We start from the raw sequence: 21386 nt of genomic DNA, 5'->3' as shown, positions 1-21386 counted from the left end.
TCCCCCCCAAATCCTGGCACCACGTTTTGAATCCAGAAGGGGGCGCAATAGCTTTATGGAAACAGCCCGTTGATAGTCCCACGTCAACATTTGTCAGCCATAAAACATCTGTAAAATGATCTTTCTGGGGTTTTGTGTATTGAATAATCTAAGAGTGTAATGGCGGATTCATTTGATAGTGTGTAGTGCTTCGAGGCAGCGGAGTGAGTCGCAGTGCGTCAGTGTACGGGACTCCAGTCGCAACAACGATTCAAGGCCCGGAGCGTCTGGCACCGCTTGCCCTCGCTTGATGGCGGAAAGTTGCCATCGGAAAACAAAACGCATATGAATCACATTTCGTTTTGTGCGAGTCAAGGATGAGAGCAGCACAGACGGACGGACAATACAACCTAACGTACGTGTGTGTAAGAATAAGCTGCATGATTTGTGTCGGGGTGATAAATCCTTACGAGGCGGCGGAAAAGAACGCCACAAAACAAATCTTTGCACGGTAATGAAAACGGATTACGTCTTTCATTTGGCTTTCTGGCGGCCACGAAAAAAAAAAAAGGAAATAATCTCATTAATAAGGACACGATTAGAGCCGACCCCCGCAGCAGTTCACCAAAATTACAGATCGTAACTGGCATTTTGTAATGGCATTACACATTCATAACAGTGATTATTATTAAAGCCCCCCTGGGAATGAATCCTGAATTAATAACAGCATTTCTGAGAAAATAAGTCGCCATTGACTGGTTGACTGAACCTGGAAGCTTTATCGTAAATGACAGCGGGGCGCTCAAAACGGAGCCGACAAAGCCGTGTCGATGTCAGCGGCGGCTGGCTGATGGGGGGCGCCGGGGCGCCGTCCCACCGCACAAAAACATTCAAGGAGATAAAATGATTTCAAAATACACGCACATATACTTGGACCTGAGCAAGATGGGTAATGACGAGTCATGTCATGTCGTCCGACCGCGTTTTCTGATTTGTGACGTGTTCCCGCCCCGGCGTCACAGATCTCTTCACCGGTAAACTCGTTAAAAGTGCGCAATAGCGGCTAACTCAACGCTTCGTGTCAACGGCGGCGACTGTAGGAACTTTTAAACATCGACAATGTCTTTCTTTTTTTCAATGCAGTAGTGTTAGCGCCGTGAGCGCTACCTTCATAGAGCCAATCAGCCAGGCCATTGAAGACCACACCCTCTTTTCCGGTGGAAACCAGGCGGATGGTGCGACTCTCTACTGTTGCTCTGTAGTAGATGTTGTTCTCAAATATGAAGATCTGGACCCAGAGGCAAGCAAAATGGGCAACGTCATCATAAACCTGCATCATCGACGGCATCCAAACACAGTACAAGTATTCATCTTTGGCAAAGATATGAATATTCACTTTTGATTGGCACTGTCGTATGACGTGAGAGAACATGAGCTGCCCAGGCAGACCCACCAATTTTCAAACAGGTGACCTACAGTTGCCTCGGATGCTATTTGACTTTTTCCAAGTTATAATGCCTGCCCGATTATTTTTGAAGTCATTACTGGAAGATACACTTAGAGGCCCAATTCTTTGCGTGCCGCGTAAGCGGCAGTTTGAACGCTTATTTTTAATTCCGTCCGATACGTGCAACAGCAACACAACGACAGGTGAAGTCACACCCGTTTTTATTTGCATGAATTTCGTTCGGTTCCGCAGCGGTGGAAAATTCTTTTGCCAAACCGATCAGAATTCCATTTTCACCGTGTAAAGCGTGAATTGGAACGGTGGCGCCGTGACGTCCTCGTCGACGCACTTGAAAACATTGCAGCTTCCTGCCACCTACCTACACGGCAGATGTTTGACCTACTTGTAACTTGTTGTTTATCTGTTGCTTTGCCGAAAGTGTAAAAACAATTGCAACTACTGTGCTAAATAGATGACCGTGACCTTTTTGTACAAGCAAGTGTACCATCAATGTGAGATTACATGTTGTCGCTTTCATGTGCTTCATGTGGTGTTAAGAGTAAAATCGAATTTTGCCAAATGGCGGAAGAAACTCTTCGAATTGGCAATTATGCTAAAAGGAAACTAAATGTGATTTCATGAGAAAACAAACAAGGGAGGGCTAAAAGCAGCAACCGCAATCCCGACGAGGCACAAATGAAGTTGTTTAAGTGTTGTCGACTATTTTTCCAAGCATTACTTGAATTTGCATTCATTTTCATCTTTCTCATCATTGTCTCTCTTCTTGTACATCAATATAACACCTGTGTGTGTGTGTGTGTGTGTGTGTGCGCGTGCGTGCATCGCGCTGATTGCTCTGTCACAGCGGAGTAATTGCTTGTGCTTTAATATGGGCATCTTCATCTGATGCTTGACTTCACACACACGCACACGTTTACACGCTGACGTGCGCGCCGTGATTAATGCTTCCATCTCTGATGGATGTAAGGCCAAATCATTTTGTTCGGAAAGAAGGTGGAATACAAACGGGGGGGGAAACAAGTCGGATAAGAGACAATAGACAAGAGCGCAACGTCTCATTTTTCCTGGCGTCGCCTTTAACATGATGTGCATCGGAGAAGTTTCAGCTCGCAAAGTTCCCTTGCAGCCTTTTAATAAAATGCTTATGATACAGCATGTACCAAGTAAAAAAAATAAAAAAAACATTTAGAAGGAGGGAGGAACATCATTTTACATCACTAAAGCAACGGTATGTGTCTTACTGTAGCTAATTTAAATTCCTGCCAATGGTCCACGAGCTTAACAATTGTAACAATTGTAGTTTAAAATCCGAATAGCTTCATGGCAGGTGCACGGTCAACTAACGGTCATGGCCGAAGCGACCCCTGATCATCTACTTTAGCGGTGCTAAATATTAAAGGACCTGCCAGGACATGTTGTGCTAGTGCGGTGCTTGTACAGACGTGGCTGAGAACTGTAACATTCTGACAATATTAATTTCATGACGTTATGGCAAGCCGATTGGGCATTTATTAGATATCCTCGATATCCCCCGAGAATTCCGTCCTGAGCGACTGGGCTTGTAGCACAGTATTCTGATGAAGTTACTTGAATGGCATTTATTTCATACATAATTAAAAAAAAAAAACACACACACACGCTCTCCTTCAAAGTCTAATATGTTAGACGGAGTGGTGCACACGTCCCACTGGCGACGGCACGTCCGCTATGTAAGGCATTTTCCTATTTAATGTGGACTATAATTTTCAAGTGGATTTCAATGACAATTTTCAAGTCTCAGGAAAACTCCACGCTCCGTGATTTACAGCCAGCCTCAGACTTCAGTGAGTCCCGCGTCTCTGGTGGTAGCGCACAAATTCCCAGGTTATGCAACGGTGGGCGTGTCTGGACGGGATAATGCGCGTACTACAGGTGAAAAAAATAATACAAAAAAAATAAATAATAATAACAGATACGAACAGGAGAATTTGGCCCTCAGAGAGCAAGTGTGTTTTAAAAAGTAAAAAATGTTTCCACTATTGTAGGACATTGTCTGCACACTAGTAGGACAACAATGGCAGACTAGTAGAACAACTACATGTCATTAGTTTTAGTGCTACTAGTGTGTGACACATGCATATTATTTGAGCCTAGTTGTGTTACTAGTGCAGCACAGTAGTTTACTAGTAAGGTTTAACTGCGTACTAGTACGCCAAAAGTGGCACGAGTAGTGAGAGACGTTCCGTTTTACTGGTGTGTCATCATTCTACTACTGCGCGTAATTGTCCTTCTAGCGAGGATAAAGTGTGTACTAGTACAGGAACCTTAAGATGGAGATCAAGGCTATGGAATAAATGCTTAAACGGCTTTTCATCTGAAATTCTAATATTGAATATATGAGTTTTTAGCATGATTGAGTTCGCTTCGGGCCACGTGACTTGACAAATATGCACGCGTGCCGCTCTCGATTCGTATTCGCCACAGAGATTCAAAAGTCGCCGATACTTCACAACCACGCGGGAAGCGACAAATAACAAAACCTCTGTTGTTCAATTCTTCGGTTTAAAAGCTGCGGGGAGAAAGCTAAACAAAGCGGCAATGATCCTGATCCTGCTGACCCGGCATATCAATGAGTGCAACGAAATGCCAAACGCACGCAAACAAAACAAAGTCATTGAACACACTCGGTCAATTTATCTGCTTGGACAGAACTAAATAAAAATCAGTGTTTGATGATACACACACTGACATTCTCTCTCACACACACATCAGCCTGGGCCATGTGTTTTGGTTCCCGTGGCAACAATCCAAATAATCGGTTCTGCCACCAGGAAGCCATCTGCCATGCTGGCGCTCACCATCACCTGTGCGCCCCCTTCAGTCCAGAGGGTGAAATGCATGTTAAAGTTCACCTGCTGTGCTATACTCAGGTTGGTTCGAATGACACAATTCCGATGTTTTATTGGGATGTGTGTCACGGCAGCATTAAAAAGAAAAGAAAAACACCTGAATCAGGTATCGGGCCTCTTCCAAATGTGCAAAAAAAAAAAAAAAATCCAATAACTATCAGATATCTGCCAATACGACTTGAGCAGAAACACAAAGATCAGATATTCCCCCATCAAAGAACACAAATAAACACCTGCTTTACATGTATGTATAGGGAAAGAATTAAAAAAGAACATTAGAGATGTGTTCATCATTTATTGCAGACGGCAGCCAGTAGAGCAATGTGAAGATGACCTTCATTTAAACCAATCCGGGAAAGAGTCAGCCCAGCTCAGCGCTATGTTTAATATTTGTTGTTTTGGCAATTTGGGCATCGGCGGATTCGTTTAATGTGCTCCGTGACGTGAATGAAAAATAAATTAAATAAATAAATAAACATGGGGCACAGGCATCAAATCCGAATTTGGCTTTTGGACCTGCAGTGTCAATCCTGCAGCCAGGGCGGTGTGTGTGCACGTGTGCGTGTGCGTGTGTGTGTGTGTGTGTGTGTGTGTGTCCTTACCATCTGTTGGCCTTTGGGTCCCCACCCAGCAAACTGCAGCACAGCTTCGTGTACCTCAGGAGGGTTCAAGGGCCAAGTTTCCCTGCGGGGCACAAACAACATGACAAACGCGTGCACTTGGATGCGTCGTGTCGTTGCGCTTTGCGACAACACACCAGGAGGCTTTTTTTGTGTCACGGCGAAGGTCACAACGAGTTGGGAAGCTAACTGAGGGCCAAGCTGGATTCGGCATACAAAGCATTATTAGACCCCCTAAAGACCCCGTAAAGTGAATTCAGAGGCGTGTTTCTAAATCCATTACACATCTTTGAAGATAACTTGCTGAAAACATGAATAGACTGACAACGACGCAGTACTGAATTTCAACTGATCAGATTTTACACAACAGCTTGGTGTCGTTATTTAAACTCCCAAGAGAATATAACGACTATTTAAAAACAAAAACAAAAAAATCATATTTCATTAAAACATTTTTTTAGGAATTCAACATGCTGCAACATAATTATTAAGATGCAAATGCAGTGTCCTTAATGCATGGGTTGTCTTTAAATAACGCCAGAAAATAATTTGAATAAGGTCTCAAGTCATCTTTTTAGGCAACTTTTTAAGAAGCCAATTTCTGTCTGATACCTAAGTAACTTCTCAGGCTTGAAGACTTAAAATTAAATTGCAAATCAAAGCTGTAGGGGGGGGGGGGGGGGGGGGGGGGCGCAGCAAAACACACCTCACGATATTTGAAATGATGGGGATGACACAGACGCTGTCAGGTCAGACGTGTGCGTGAGGACCAGTATATCATTTTGAAAATAACATTTCAAAAAGTCTTACTGTGTTACAAGGCTGTAAATGATGTACTTGGCCACATAGGAGTGCTGATAGATCTGTTTAGAAATAAACAACACATCAAATGCCGAGAAATTCCCGCGGTGGAAGGAAAAGTGCTGATGTTTTCACCAGTTTCAAGTTGAAGGCGAAGAGCACTTGCTGCAGGTCAGGTGACACTTGATACCTGGCGGCCTTCGATCTTTCCTGGATGGGACAGAGAACGGGGGGGACAACACAAGAAATGACAACTACACAGTATTTGAAGTGAGACTTGCAAGTTGGACTTAAGGTGGACTCACAAACATCTGGTTTGGCACAACAACGCGTTTCTCCTCCGCGTCCACATTAAGCTTGACGACGTCGCCTTCTCTTGTGCGATACAGCAGCTCGTTACCTGCGCTCGTGAAATAAAACATCGTCATGGTGGCTTCATTCACTTCCAAGTCCTCAAGATCAGGGCAGGACAATCTAGACCTCAACGTGCAGCGCTCGGGTGGGCGAGGCGTGGCATGGTTATTCACTCACTTATTGCGATAAATAACTCGTAACTATGCGAACGTCCTGGGTATCCCCTCACTTGCGAGATGTTTATCATTCACATAGCCATCCCCACCGCACTTCGTACATCCCGGTCCACGACCTCCGTCCTGCACGCTTCCCCTCCGGTCCCTGTCCTGTCCAGTCCTGTCCTTCCTTCACAGGGTGTAGCACGACTGCCCCATACGACACTCGAATCTAATGTTTCATTGTGCTCGGCACGTAATGATTTACTTTCCTCATTTTTGGTACGGCTAATGTCCCGCCTATTGTTGCCTTTCCTTCCTATATTATCTAGTTATCTTTTCACTGTCTTTTTTTCTGTCACTCCCCTTTAAAACGTTTCGTCCGACTGAATTTTCAGTAAAAATCCATCCGAACACAAAGAACCACAGCGGCATCTTAAACACGCCACCGTGGCAAAGTAAAACTGTTCCGCCATAAAACGGATTCAGATCCTCCTTTCCGCTTGACCGAAGAGCCGAACAGGACCAAAAAAATGAAAACTAAAATCAATGTGCGTGTACCAGGTCCACGCTTAAGTTTCATACAAAAATATTTAATTGATCAGAGATGGGTTTCACCAAAATGGAATCAAAAGTAAAGTCAAAATGCAATTGTTTTGATTGGGTCGATTGAAAGTAACCAGATGTCTTGCGCTGCCGTAGAACAACAACCTGTGAAAGCTTGTAGCTGGTATAAGAAGTAATGACGATCTAGCCAGGCATAAAGATGTATTTCACACTATGAAATTGCTCTCATTTGTGGGATTAAATGTATGACTTGGTGCTCTTAAAGTAAGCAGTCGCCGTCTTGTCTTTATGGTGCAGATGAACGTGACTGTGAAACACTTTTGCATTGTCTTCGCGAGTCAGAGGTGAGTCCAAAGCCGAGTGAGGCAAGAAGCGGCTCGGCGGGCATCAGCGACGTGCTCGCAAAAATATTGATGCGGACCGCTGAGGACGGAAGGTCGTCGGGCCCAAACGGGACCGGATTGCTTTCAATTGAGAGGCGAGGCGCCACGTCGCAATGATTTCGTCAGACGCTGAGGACGTTTTCATCAGCCTCCTGAATGAAACGCATCTTATCGTGCTTGTCACGCATTAATATGCCAAACGAGATTTTCAATTGTTTAAATAACAGCGAGTATCGTTTTCCCCATTTGCTCGGACTATTTCCTAACACAAAGAAATAGTGGCCTGCCTCACAGTTCTAAGCTTGGGGGCATCAAGTCAAAAGTCTATGAAACTTTTATTTTATTTCTTATTTTTTGGTGGACCACTGTCTTAAAAGAAGAAGGCTGAAGCGATAAGAATCAGAATCAGAATCAGAATCATCTTTATTTGCCAAGTATGTCCAAAACACACAAGGAATTTGTCTCCGGTCGTTGGAGCCGCTCTAGTACAACAGACAGTCAATTTACAGAACACTTTGGGGACATAAAGACATTGACAAAAAAACAATTGTGCAAAAAGATGCAGAGTCCTCTAGCACTTAGAGCAGTTCGAACGACTAATATTGCAATAGTCCGGTGCAATGACCATTGTGCAAAGGGCGCTGAGACTTCAAGGAGTGGATGCGGTTTAAAGCGACAAGGATGCTTTTGATTCTTAATCATGACATTCTGACATGACTGGATACTTTTTAGGGTGAGCTCAGGTTTTTTGAAGAAAGCTTTTTTTGTTTTTTTTAACGCCCAATTCAATTGAACTTTTCAGATTAGTTTGTTTTCATGTTTGTCAGCCGAGTATGTATTCCGAATCAATGTGACATGGAGGGGCTTTAAAAACGATTCCATTCTTATATATCATTTCTCCTGGACCTTGATGATGAAATTATCGCTAATTATTTGAAAATACAGCTTTGATTTTCAAACATATAAAATCATTCATATTTAAACATAGTTTTGAGAACACTTTTAATTCATTCATTTATTTATTTTATTCATAAATATATTTTGTAGCTACAAAAATATTATATATTTAATTGCAATAGTATTACTGGTCACTGGAACGTACAATTATTGATTAGCCTGTATTTTATCGAGACAACTATTGAACTCCTAATGCAATATAATAATTTAAAATTACATATAATATTTTGTTGAAATGATTGTTATTTATGATTTTTTTGGTGACACGCACTTGAAATTGTTTTGATGTCCCTATAAAAGTTGAAATGATTGGCCTTTATTTTCTAAAGAAAACAATTTAATTCCTGATTGAAGTCAAGTAATTTGTTGGGAAAACACATTCGTTGGACCTTCAAGATATTTGGCATGCTTCTGGCTCATTTGGAAACCTTCCCGGACATATTTGTAATTGGATGTGGATTTGGCCACAAGATGAAATATCCCAGCCGGCCCCAGGAAGAACCTCTGTGCCTTTTAAAACTATAAAAGCAGAATCGGCCGTCATAATATTTCTGGATATTTTTGCTCTTGTCCGACTTACCGCCGAGCCACACGGCGTCGGGGTCGTGGACGCGGAGGTCCGGACCAAAGACGTCATCCAGGGTGACCTTCTTCTTGAGGGCCAGGCTGTCATCTTCACCTGTCAAGCAAACGTCAAGACCAAAGGAAAAATCAAAAGCGGCACGCGGGCGGCAGCGACCGACTGTAAGGTGCAAATGGCGTCGCCGTGCGTCTGGGGAGAAGCTTCAAGTCGCTCCTCTGAAATCAGATTAACATTTCACACGTCTTTTTTTTGACGACGATTTAAAAAAAATGCGATTTTTTTTTTTGAATTCAGGGTGTCACTCGGGGGTGGAGGTCTCCACCCCACCACACTCTTACTCTTTTTCTTCTGCTATGCAGATGACCAGTGTTGGGAAGATGACTTTGGAAATGTAGTTAGTTAGTTAGTAGTCTAACGATTTCAATTACTTTCTCAAAGTAATATAACTCATTATATTTGATTATGTTTGGATAACTTTTCTTAACTTTGAATGAATGCATCATCAGGACCTTTGGATGTTTCTTGGGAAACAAAGTGCATTAAAACCAGGGATCATTATTTTGGAATTAACCACGTGTTGTTTACACAAATAAACTGATAACAAATATATGTATATATATATATATATATATATATGTGTGTGTGTATGTGTGTGTGTGTGTGTGTACTGCATATGGAAAACATGGTAACATGTTGACCTAAAGACAAATGTGCGCAACTCGGACAGTATCGCTTCATATGACAGATTTTCTATTAAAAATGATGAAACGTCGATGTTCTTTTGGGGTTGAAAAGTGCTATGAGCGGCCGCGGGGGGCGGTCGAGCAGGATTAAAGAACAGAGCGGGCTGCATGTCGCCCCCAGCTCATACGTTAACTACCACTGCTATCTATCGGAGAGCAATTTTAGACAAGGACACAGATGAGAAAGGGAGCTCTGCTGTTGTTCTATCGATCTCGTTGCATCGGCCGCGCGGTTCTCGAGCCGCACAAAGACGAGCGACAAGCTGGCGCAGACGATCACAAAGAGAAAGGCGAGGCTGACGCAGCGGGGTTGTCTTTTGCGACGGCTTTGACTTTGTGTGCCGGCGTGTCATCAGCCGCTGGCGCGAGATGAACAAATGAGCGAGAGCTCCACAAAAGCGTTTTGGTTTTTTTTTTCAGACGAAAGCTGCGCCAGTTTGACAAAAGACCGTCCTCTCCATTAAAAATTAGCTTCTTTTGGGGGGGAATCAGCTCATAATCATGTAAAACCTTGCCAGCTTTGACACTGAGCAGTCAACGTGAAAAAGTTTAAAGAAGAAGGTGCGAGCCAAACCAGCACCGCACTCAGTAGAGCACAGACCGTACTTTGTATGTATTGTAGGAATATTGATTTGGCTTTTGGGTAACATTTCAGGGTGACCCCGAAAATGCACGATAACCGTCATCCGTCCATTTTCTTGACCGCTTCTCCTCACGCGTTGATGTTGGTGGCAACAATATGTGATGGTGATATAAACTGCCCTCAGGACAGCCTCCAGTCAAAAAGCCGACGTCACGGTAACGTGCCGCCAACGTGCTACGAGGGCCAACTTCAAAATAAAAGCCTCGCCATCAATGCATCGTTAGGCTTTTCCTCCTGATTTTTGATATGGAAATCAATTCGTCAAGCATAAGTTATACAAGGTCATTCAAGTTTCACAACACTTGTGTCATAAAAGAAGCAGAAAGAGGAAGAATCTTTTATCATCGACCTTAACTGCACATTTTGTTCGGACTGCACTTTTGCATCAACTTTTTCATTGAGATAAAAAATAAATAAAATAAAAATTCAGTCAAGATGATTGGGTTTCCTCAGCAGGGGGAATGAGTGTCAAGTGTGCGCGCTTGCGTTCGGTACGTACGGGGGGTCAGCAGGATGACGGCGGTGACGATCAGGGAGCAGATGACGAGGATGACCAGCAGGGCGATGGCGATTCCTTTCCAGTTCCTCTGCGGCGGCGAGCTGCCCACCAGGTCCTGATGAACGCACACACACACACACACACACACACACATACACACACACACACACTGTTAGAAGGTTTGCTGGAATCACGTCAGACGCAGGTTAACTTCATAAAATATGACTTGCCCTTTTCTGTACTGGTGGTCCTCAACCACACATGGTTATTTCCCAGTGCCCCACTAGATTTCCAGATGAACAATTTGATTTGAATACAGAGCATTTTCCGGCACTTATGACTAGCAACTAGCACTAGCAACAAGCCGCCTGGCAAATGTGACGTGACCACAGAGAGTGATCAAATTCTGCAGTGATGAAGCAGCTAGCAATTCAAATCTATTTTGAATTGCGGACCTTTTGAATGGAACTAATAGCTTTCCTGGAGTGCAACCTATTTCCCATATAAAAAAAACAATTGTGTTTTTCTTGCCAGTGACTTCTGGGCTGTCCTTCCTACTTGTTGTGGTCACGGCATGTGTTGGCTCACTCACTCTTGGCTAGTTTTGGTTTTAAAAGTGAGTGAGTGGCACTGGGGGCCATTAAGATTGAAGCCAAGTCGAAGGAATGCTCAGGAAGAAAGAAAGAAAAAAAAACTCGCCTCCTGTCAGGTGTCGCTAACGGTCTTCATCTACATCTGACATGTCAGCTCACACACATCTCGTCCGACTTCCAGTTAAATCCGGTCTGGGGGATTATTTTAGATGTCTATTGCTCACGGCCTTCCAGTATATACGACTTAAACCAGACATGCTGCAACAAGGTAGGTTTAAAAAAAAAAAAAAAAAAGTAAATCACAAATATGCAGGGGAACGCGACACTTTTTTTGTTCAGCCATCTCAGTTTTTACACACTTTCAGTTATATCAGCCCTCTGAGGGCAGCCTTTATTCCAGCGAGGGCCGCCGATAGTTTAATAGCTGTGATCTAGATGTACAACACACACCGACGCACACGCCCACGCACACGCGCACATTGAGTCAAGTGGTCATGGTGAAAAGAGGAGCCAACCAATCACATCAGTCCACCTGTTGATATCCTTGTAGGTAATTAGACCTTTTCGGTGTGTCTGAAGCAGATGAACAGCCCACTGAACTGAGTTAATGAGTGTGTGTGTGTGTGTGTGTGTGTGTGTGAGAGAGAGAGAAGGACTTATACAGATCATTTAGCGGCGTGCGCACCTACCAATGTTTAACAGCTGAACCCATTTTGAAAACGTGAGAGACCGCACAAATGAACACAGCACACCGCACAAATAACGATATTTGCATCGACAATCGTGAGTCTTCTTCCCCAAACCAAATGTCTGTCACGGCAGCAATAAAGGCATGCGGGAGGCAACGTAGAACATAGAAGAAAGTCATCGTGGGAGAGGACGTCGAAGAAGCCAGGCTAACTGTTAGCTTATCTGGTAACGGCATTGCAGTAGCAAAGACTTCTCTTTGACATTTGTATTAAATGTGGCGAATGACTGGTGAGAAACGTTACACAAACACTCAACACAAGCGGTAGCGCCTCGAGTTGTGTCCAGCAACAGGCCGCTTCCTGATCGGCTATCGTTGCATTTCACTTCACAATCCCAAACTCTGCAGACCGCCCGCACACAGAAGGATTCTCCATCTCGTTGAGCAGATTTAACATATACGATTGTCGCCCTTGCTGACTTTGATTGGAAAAGGGGAAAATAATGGGTCACCCTGCTTAAGATTTCGACTTGCAGCGCACCTGAATGACGCGTGCGTGTGCATTTGATGGACGCAGGGGGCACTTTGGTTACGTTCTAAATCACGTGGACCCCGTAGTCAACATCCGACATTGCGACCCTCTCACGGCTGGACAAATCACGCACGGTGCCGTTCCAGTGAAAAGTCGACCGTGGTTGTTTAAGCAATGCTCTAATATTATACACCTCCGCCAAGGTCAAACTGTTGTTGTTAGTGTCATATTTGTAACATTCACCCATCTTTTACGCTGCCGGTAAAAGTCCATCTTTTTTCAACGTCACTGGCACTGAAACACAACGGTGGGGATAAGTTAGTTGTCCCGTCAGTTTTGGCATTCAGAAGAAGTACGTAACAAAGGCAGGACGATGATTGAGTGTAAAGGAATGAAATGGGAAATTCAGCAGCCAATCTCTCTTCGAAAGAGGATTTTTCGTTAGCGAGCTAGCTCCTGGTTCGTGAAGGACGACCAACGGATGGGTTGTGAGACATTTCCCGGATCCTCACCAAATTTGGGTTCCTCCTTGTTTTGTGTCCCCAAAACACTGAAGCTCCAAAACTGCTCCTTCTGCACTAGCTCAACTACTGCAATGGTTTTCTACCTGAGCTCCCCAAAAATCATTTTCAAGTTGAAATCACGCCAAGGAGGGCTGAGCACATTACTCACTGGAGTCTTTTTACCTGCTGTACCAATTAGTCACATAATAGACTTTTCAAGTGCTGCTAATGAATCTGCGTGTCACTAAATGGACGAGGCCCAGAATACCTCGCTGTAAAAGAAATATTGGATGTGTTGAGTCAGGTCAGCTCATCGAGTCTGAAGTCAACATGGTCGTAACTGCATACAGTTCATTCATATGTTTGTGCGACTTCGGCGTGATTGTTGTGTCAAGTGTTGTCGTCGCGTTGTTCGACGCCAGTTGCTGATGGGACCTTTGTTCTTTGGCTTCTTTGAATGAACAAGCACAATCTAGCAGAGGCAAAGACCGACAACAAGATAGAACGCTTCATAAAAAGTCTCCGCCATTCTCCCATTACAGTACACTAAACATCCATTTGTAATGCGCCACTTGAAATTACTTGAAATTTGGGGCGCGGGGGGTGTTTGTGTCTCATGCAAATGAGCCACTCTTTACCCGCTTCCAAGGCCGATGGGATTTCGTTACTATGGCGACTGAGGGCGGCACTAGGGTGTTGAGGATAGGTGATCAGCTACTCGTCCTCAAACAGCCCAGACTCAAAAAAGAAAAGCAAACCCCTATGAAAAAAAAAAAAAACAAGACATTTTTACTCTTGGAGGCAGCACTTCAGCAACAAGCCGCCGAATCACAGATTCTTCATTTGGCTTGACGTGATAGTTTTTCAAGCCACAATTCAGCCGTGGCTTGAAAGTGGCAGACCTTCGCCCAGGCTAGCTGCCAAGTCACGGGGGGAAGAAACTCGGTGTCGCGGCGATTATTATGTCAATTTGCTGAATCGTGACTTCAGGACCCAGCAAAATTCAGAAGGACTTGCTAACAAACACATTTTCACAACTAGGCAGATCACAAAATATTGTTTGTTGTCTAATTTTACATTATATACATACATCACATTACGTTCGCTTTAGTGTATGTGAAGCACAGTGAATCGCACTGCATACATTTTTTTTTTCAAAAGTATCACTGGTCCACCGAGCTCCATTTAAGCTCTTAGAAAGTGAGATCGCTCCATTTGAACAACTCCATCACGTTGGGTGCGTGTGTGTGTGTGTGTGTGTGTGTGTGTGTGTGTGTGTGTATACGTCTCTCTCCGCACCGTGCTGCAAATCAATAGCGAAAGCAGTGAGTACACACGGAAAACAGCAGGCCCGCCAATCGAAGGATTTTATTGCAGCGAGGTAAATGATTTTCTCGGCGCATATTGGTTCGCTGCACTCATGACATATTCACCTGCCGCAGTTATCTGATATCTGATAGGAGCGACGCTGCGGAAGATGTCATGGATCTTCCCGCCCGAGCCCGAAATAGAGCAGCAGAATGCCGTGACGGGTGTCCACCATTACAGGCCCTGTACCATCACTCTGAGGGCATTTTAATGCACCACTGGAGTGCATCAGCCTGACGTGCGCACACACACACACCTCCATACAGTACAGGAGTGCGACAGCTGTATGACGGCGACCGAGTGGCTCTCTGAACTGCAGCGCTGCAGGCCGGGGAGGCATTTGAGTAAATATTTCGTTCCGGTCGCGTCTCTCTCCCGACGCGACTAATTGGCCCGGCGCGCCTGATCACAAGGAAAGAGGTGGAATCGTTCTAGACCGCCATACAAAAAAATAAATAATAACAATAATAATAAATAAAGATTTGAAATGCATCACACCCATGGTTGTGTCCCGCAGGCAGATTCAGGATGTGTTGGGGTGTGGGGAGCAGGTTCCTGAGCTTGAGTCGTTAAATAGTCGCATTGTGGTAAACTGATTGTTGCCAGTAAATTTAAGTACATCCCCGTCATTTAACACTCACGACATTGAATGGATCGCAACTGGACTGTTTGTCTTAGAAGAGGTTTCGTCTGTCATCCGTGCAAGCTTCATCCATTTATGCACATAGGCTAGATAGGACAGCTCCTGTCGACCCTAAGTGTTGCTGTGGAAACCCCTAAGTTAAAGGCACGTCCCAACAACGGATGGCAGGCTATCAACTCTTGGGATGCTAAACGACAATCATTAAGATGCACTGAAGAGAGGCCTCTGCCCACCGACACACGCATCACTTGGAATCGCCCTCGTTAATATTCCATTCGGTTGTAACAAGAGTGGTCGAGGCATCCGAAAGCCAAAAGAGGCTGTGTTGCGTTTTTGGTTTTTTTTTTGTTCGAGGTTAAATAATTGAGCCTCTTCGGAAGGGGTGAAGCCTTCTCGGATGGCAGGCAAAACATCTTTTAAGACAACCAGAACAGCCCAGTTGCGTTCGATTCAATGCCCTGAGAATGATTTACGTTGTTGCTCATCATACGTCCAACAGTTGCAGTATGCTAGCAAGCTACGCTAAAAAGACTACTCATGATGACATCAGAATCAGAATCATCTTTAAGTCGGGCAAAAACACACAAGGAATTTGACTCCGGTAGTTGGAGCCGCTCTCGTACGACAACAGACAGTCGATTGACAGAGAACACTTTGGAGACATAACGACATTGACAAAAACAGTCACTGAGCAATAAAAGGTTGCTAGTAATGTGGTAATGACGGTCACATTTGTTTTATTATTATTTGTTTTTTCGACAATTGTGCAAAAAGATGCAGAGTTCTCAAGCAATGAGAGCAGTTCGACTAATATGACTAATACAGCAATAGTCCGGTGCAATGACCATTGTGCACAGGGCGCCGAGACTTCGAGAAATGTATGCAGTTTAAAGTGACGAGTAGTGCGATAATCTGGGACCGTGTCGATTGTGCAAATGTTGCAGATTGAAAACTGATGTCGAATTGAGACTTTGCCTTTGTTTCAGTTAAGCAAAACAAAACAGGCTAAGCATGACGCAGAAGATACCAGGCTTGAAGATCAGTGGAGAACTCACTAACAAGCTAAGGAGAAGCTACGACAATGGTCGGAATCTGCTTAAATCCGTGTTTAGTTCCAACTATCACATTGTAGCATGCTAAACTAAACAGGCCACTACGACGGACATGCGAATTTGCGTTATGCCAAACCGCGAATATGTGAAAGTTCACTGTACACCACACACTATAATAAAAAAAATAATCTATTTTTTTTCCTCATCGTGTGTTGTCTCACATTAAACACTGGTAAAAGCAGGGTAACAAACAATATTAATGCCAATATCATGTTTTTAACATTTTAACCATTTTCTAATTCAATTGACTTCCTAATTGGCAGAATTGGCAGAATGATGTTGACCATTGGAAATATTGAGCAGGTTTAGCATTTACGATTGTCGGCCCCCGACCGTTTTCCGAGCAGATCGGGGAGAGAAACTTTCTCTTCACACACCCCGCACCGCAGGATAATCACTCATGATAATCTCTCATTAGACATCAGAGAAGTTGGCCTTTGTTGACAGGGAATGCTCAAATTCAGCCTGACTCTCAGGATGTGTGTACCCCGCTAAAGAGCAGACATTTTTGATGCACTCCCCATAAAGCCCAAAATTAGCCTCCAGTTCTCCACGGGTGTTACCTTATCTCCAAATCCATTCGCCACAATGTTCCCGTCTCTTTGGAGACGTGCGCTTTAAAAGTGAGGGCTCCTTTTCCGGTCAAGCTTCCTTCCACTCTCCCTAATTCGCTCTGCCTCGCACTTCCCCTTTGTCTCAGGCTTAGACTAGATGCTTAGACTCGAAGCATCTCTTTGTCTCTGCTCGCCGCTCAAGTGTGAAATAAATCTTTCCGGATGTCAGTACCTGGTTGCCAAGGGGACCCCGGCACCCATTGGTATCACATTCACAGTCCAGTACAGTGCACGGGGGGATTAGGAGGAATAATAACTCCTGTGGGCAATTATGCACGTTAACCAAACCGTGCGACACATGTGTGAGCCCACGGGCTTAAACTTGAATCCGGCACAGAAACCGGACACGGGATCTGTGATTCTGATCAAAACACCAGTCGAAGCGGCGGCCTTTGGACACGGGGGTAAACTTTTCCCCTGGCGCGGCATCAATAAATCATGGCCGCTCATGAGAGGGGATTAAGAATTTATGCCGCTTGGCTTTTTCAGCTCTCGCCTATCCAGATGGTCCACCTCGGCAAACGTCGACAGGCATCGTTAAAGACGCCCGAGGCGAGCCAAGGGAAACAACGTGTTGTTTGGACACAACTGTGGGATCTGCACAGCTAATTGTTGACTTCAAAACGGAAATGTTGAGAAAACTCTCGGGGGGAAAAACTCTCGTTCACCTCGGAACCGTGAGGCAGACCGTGCCCCCCCGTAATAGCCAACTAGCACAACAATATTGTGAGAGTGTGCGGTTCAAAAGAAATACAATTTAATATCGAAATAAATGTAAACACACATGACGATAAAGTGTATTTTCTGTGGTCTGTTGCTTTTCTAATTCATTGGTCGATTTAGGCACAACAAACGCTATCGAGCAAGCACTTTCTCATATTTTTTGTCAAGTCTAATAAGGAGCAAAGCGAAAAGGTTTCCCAACCTCAAGAAATAATCGTCAACGGAGCTTTTTGTGTACCCTGAACTTTGGCACTGTTGTTAGCAACACTTGTCTGTGGCGTGTCGAATTTAGAAGACATTCATTCTCAATTCATACTGAAACTAAAACCTTTGCCCAAATCAAGCATTTTTATCGATGTAAAGGCTGACTTTTTGCTAGTGGAAGAGACCGCAGCACATTTCTACGTGGACTTGTTATCTCGCTTTGTGGCCAAACAGCTTGGCGCTCGCTCGCCAAGGTGGCAGCTTGGAAGCAAAGTGAAGCGGAAAAAAAATCTGCAGTCTCACAGTGCGAACACTAATTGGACCATCAAGTCACTCGTCAAGTGAAGGAAAGAGAGCTGCGTCCCCGCACGTCCTTGCGCCGGGCGCAAAACCATTGGTGCCGTTACCGGTGAAAGTCGCTTCCTGCCTTCTGTGCTTGTTTTGTCCGATTGGTGCAACGTCAAATAGTAATAGCAGCAGCCGCTGATAATAAAAGCCAAGTGCACAAGTCAAAATAGTGTTCAATGATTCATGTGACTTAACTGTATTCATAGGATCAGTTTTCACCCTGACAGTCAATTATTTAACTTCAGGTCATCATTATTATTATTCATCTACTCACATACTATCTTCTCCCAAATCAATCACATAACAATACTGCTTATGAAATCATTTAACTTGTAATAATACATACATACACATATACACATTACATTATATAACTATTATTATGAGTTAGTTAGAATGTAATAACTATTGCTATTATTATTATAACAATTTTATTAAACATGTAATTCTTTGTTCTAATAAAAATACTTCAGATTCGTCTTTACTTTTAATGAATATACTGAATATTATATATATATATATATATACACATACACACACACATCTGCACTATTTACAATAGTGCAGACGGTAGATTATCTATCCATGTTTATCTATCCAATGCTTCTTTCTTCTTTCAACAGGGATCCATTTTTGGGGTTTGTAATAACACTCTTGTGAGCAGTTTTCACTTTCTGTGGAGCCCAACTGAGGGATAACTTGGACACTTGCAATGTGCGACGCACAGTGCCAATGGTGTTGACGCGCATGAGAAAAAGCAAAACTGAGCTTTCTCCGGCTAAGCCAAGACTGTCCACGAACCCAAAATGTGCATTCACTCAGGTCATTTTTCTACAAAAATGTGTTATTTATTTGTTATTGTTTGTAAACAGAATACTTTTTCAACTAAGTCATTCGTAAACGGAGGTTCCACTGTCCACAGGTTACAATATACAGCATACTGCGATCATGCTGGAATTGTTTCTTAGTAAATGCGATTTCCTACACCATCCTTCTTTTACACTGCGACCTTATCATTCAACAAAAGCATCAAGGAACTTGTTTGTGGTGACTTTAAAGGCTGTAAAAAGAAAGCACTTCTCTTTGCTTGGCCATTTAAATTACAAACAAAGTCAATTAGCCACTATAAAAATGAACAACAGTCTTATAGACCAAAGAGTCAATTCAATCCAGCTGTGTCTGTTTAAAAAAAAAGTGAAACCTTAAAAAGAAAATCCATGTTAAGTCACACAAAACATAAATGCTGAGACTTTCTTTGCACTCTGAAAAAAGATGATAAGGTAGCTTTGCGCCAAATAAAACCAAGGAAGAGTACAAAACGTGAATATATCAGTCAACATTTCCTGGGCTTTGTGTGGCCTTGTTTTCTTTGTAAAAACAAGAAAGGGGGAAAAAATGAATAACGTCATCCCCAGTGTTTGACAGAGGTAGGTAAGAAAATGTGAAATATCTTTTTTAAAAAAAAGTTATTTCACCTGGCGTCTTTTTTCATCTTCAGAAGAACAACAAAAACCCATTGATTTCGTGGTGATTGGCTCAGCAGGTAAAACTCTGAAGGGAAGGTGAATTAATCACGGAGTGCAGACTCAAAGGCGACATTTAATCACTGATGATTTTATTTTTTTTTTTTTTTCTCCGTGAGATTTGGCATGCCCTAGAAAGCCTGCAATCTGGAGTCTTCGCTGGAAACAAACGACAACAACGAAAACTTGTACGGTTGTGTTCAGAATAGAATAAAGAATTCAAATTTCATCAGGTAACTTTCATTTGCATTCACGCAAATGCATTGGGAACGCCGTTTATTCCGTTCCAAATCAACACGTCATGAAACAAATGTTATTTTGCAGAAAGTGAAGAAAAAGGAAGATTTGGCTATTTTCTGAGAAGTGCTTCACACCTGTGTTGCACGTCAAACTTCTGCCCCCTGGAAACTGAATTCCAGTCCCCTGACCACTGGAATGTAAATGGCCATCACAGCATTAAAATGACTGACAAATATTTAGTTGCACGAGCCCCGTTTCGTAGAAGTGCTTCCGATCTGTATTGTATGGTGAACTGTTATAGCTCCAGGACCACCGGACTGCGTACGGTCACGGAAGCATTAAAGTCACAGAAGCCCTGTTTCTGCGAACTGCTTCACATCTGTGCTGCACGGAGTCTCCCAACTTCGCCAGCAGTCATCTGCCATTCCCTCTAAAAGGCCATATATAATGTTAGGGTGCCTGAAGTCGCCTTCCTGAGAAGTGCTTCACATCTATGCTGCATGGATGCCAGGCACCTGTCAACTGCTATTCTACTGAGAGCATTAGACTGGACTATAGGGTCCCAACTGGTCTGCCCCTGTATGGTCATTACAGCATCACTGAACTCTTATTTAAAATGTACTGCATTAGCCCTGTTTCTTCACACCCGTATTGCATGGAGAACCCTTGGCACATGTCAAATTACGATTCCATCTGAGGACCGTTGGACCGTATATGGTCATTATAGCATTAAAATTGCTCAAATAATATTTTTGGGGCTAGGCACTACTTCTGATAACTGTTTCAAGTCTGTATTGCATGGAGAACTGGAGAACGGCTATAGCCCCAGGATCATTGGACCGTATGCGGTCGTCATTATAGTATTAAAATCATTGAACTCATAAGTAGTTGTATAAGCGTTGTTTTTACAACTTGCAATCAATTAATTCAAAACGTTTCGCCTTTTTTGTTGACTTGAAAGGATAGCACAGGTAATTGCCTTTTGATTTGAAAGGACATCTGCGGTGGATTAGATGAGGTCAAAGGTAACATTGGTCATTAGAGGTCCCTCTTGAGTGCTCAATTCGGTATAACATTGGGCAGATTCGTTGAAGCGGCAGTCAGAGTTGAAAGAATATCGGACACGAGGAAGGTCCTTGAGATAACTGCAATCGAGGAAGATTGGAGCATCTCCTTATGGCTTGCAACTTATTGCCTCTCAGGGCCTCCATGATATGATAAAAAAAAATATATATATATATATATATATATATATATATATATAAAACACATAGGTTGGATTTACACAGAATGCTTCAAGTGACACAATTGTGATGGAGAAAGGAAATGCATGGAATCGGATATCTTCCAAATCAGGCCCCTTCCGAATGTAGATAAAAATCGGATGCGTATCGGATTCCCACCGATGCGAGTGAAGCGTACACACCCAGATCGGATATAACCTGTCGACGCCAGCTCGACGTCATCCAAATACACCGATTGGCGACGCACACCCGCCCGTGTCTGCCTAGACACCGCGAATCAACACAGGAAAATAAACATCCGCTCTAAATCTAAACTCTAGCGAAAGAATCCACAGTTAAATATGGTCTAAATAGGACATGTTCGAGATTGGTACAAAGGCAAAATAATTGCTGGCGGCAGCCAGTGGAGGA

General features: G+C 43.4%; 1 protein-coding gene across 4 annotated transcripts in view; it reads right to left on the bottom strand.

Annotated features, from left to right (window-relative positions):
• The window catches only part of dpp6b (dipeptidyl-peptidase 6b), a 69867-nt gene that overhangs the window by 10626 nt on the left and 37855 nt on the right, over positions 1-21386 (bottom strand). For all 4 annotated transcript variants that reach the window (XM_061694919.1, XM_061694915.1, XM_061694917.1 and 1 more), the window contains exons 2-8: positions 10641-10755; positions 8753-8851; positions 6062-6156; positions 5892-5966; positions 5766-5818; positions 4938-5019; positions 1147-1267 (exon numbers count right to left, since the gene is read on the bottom strand). In XM_061694919.1, coding sequence (XP_061550903.1) covers positions 1147-1267; positions 4938-5019; positions 5766-5818; positions 5892-5966; positions 6062-6156; positions 8753-8851; positions 10641-10755 — 640 coding nt within the window. The remainder of the gene's footprint in view (positions 1-1146; positions 1268-4937; positions 5020-5765; positions 5819-5891; positions 5967-6061; positions 6157-8752; positions 8852-10640; positions 10756-21386) is intronic.

The sequence above is a fragment of the Phycodurus eques genome, chromosome 13 (genome assembly GCF_024500275.1).
Source record: "Phycodurus eques isolate BA_2022a chromosome 13, UOR_Pequ_1.1, whole genome shotgun sequence".
Taxonomy (NCBI): Eukaryota; Metazoa; Chordata; class Actinopteri; order Syngnathiformes; family Syngnathidae; genus Phycodurus; species Phycodurus eques.
Note: the sequence above shows the minus strand (reverse complement) of the source record. Positions and strands in the feature narration are given on the sequence as shown.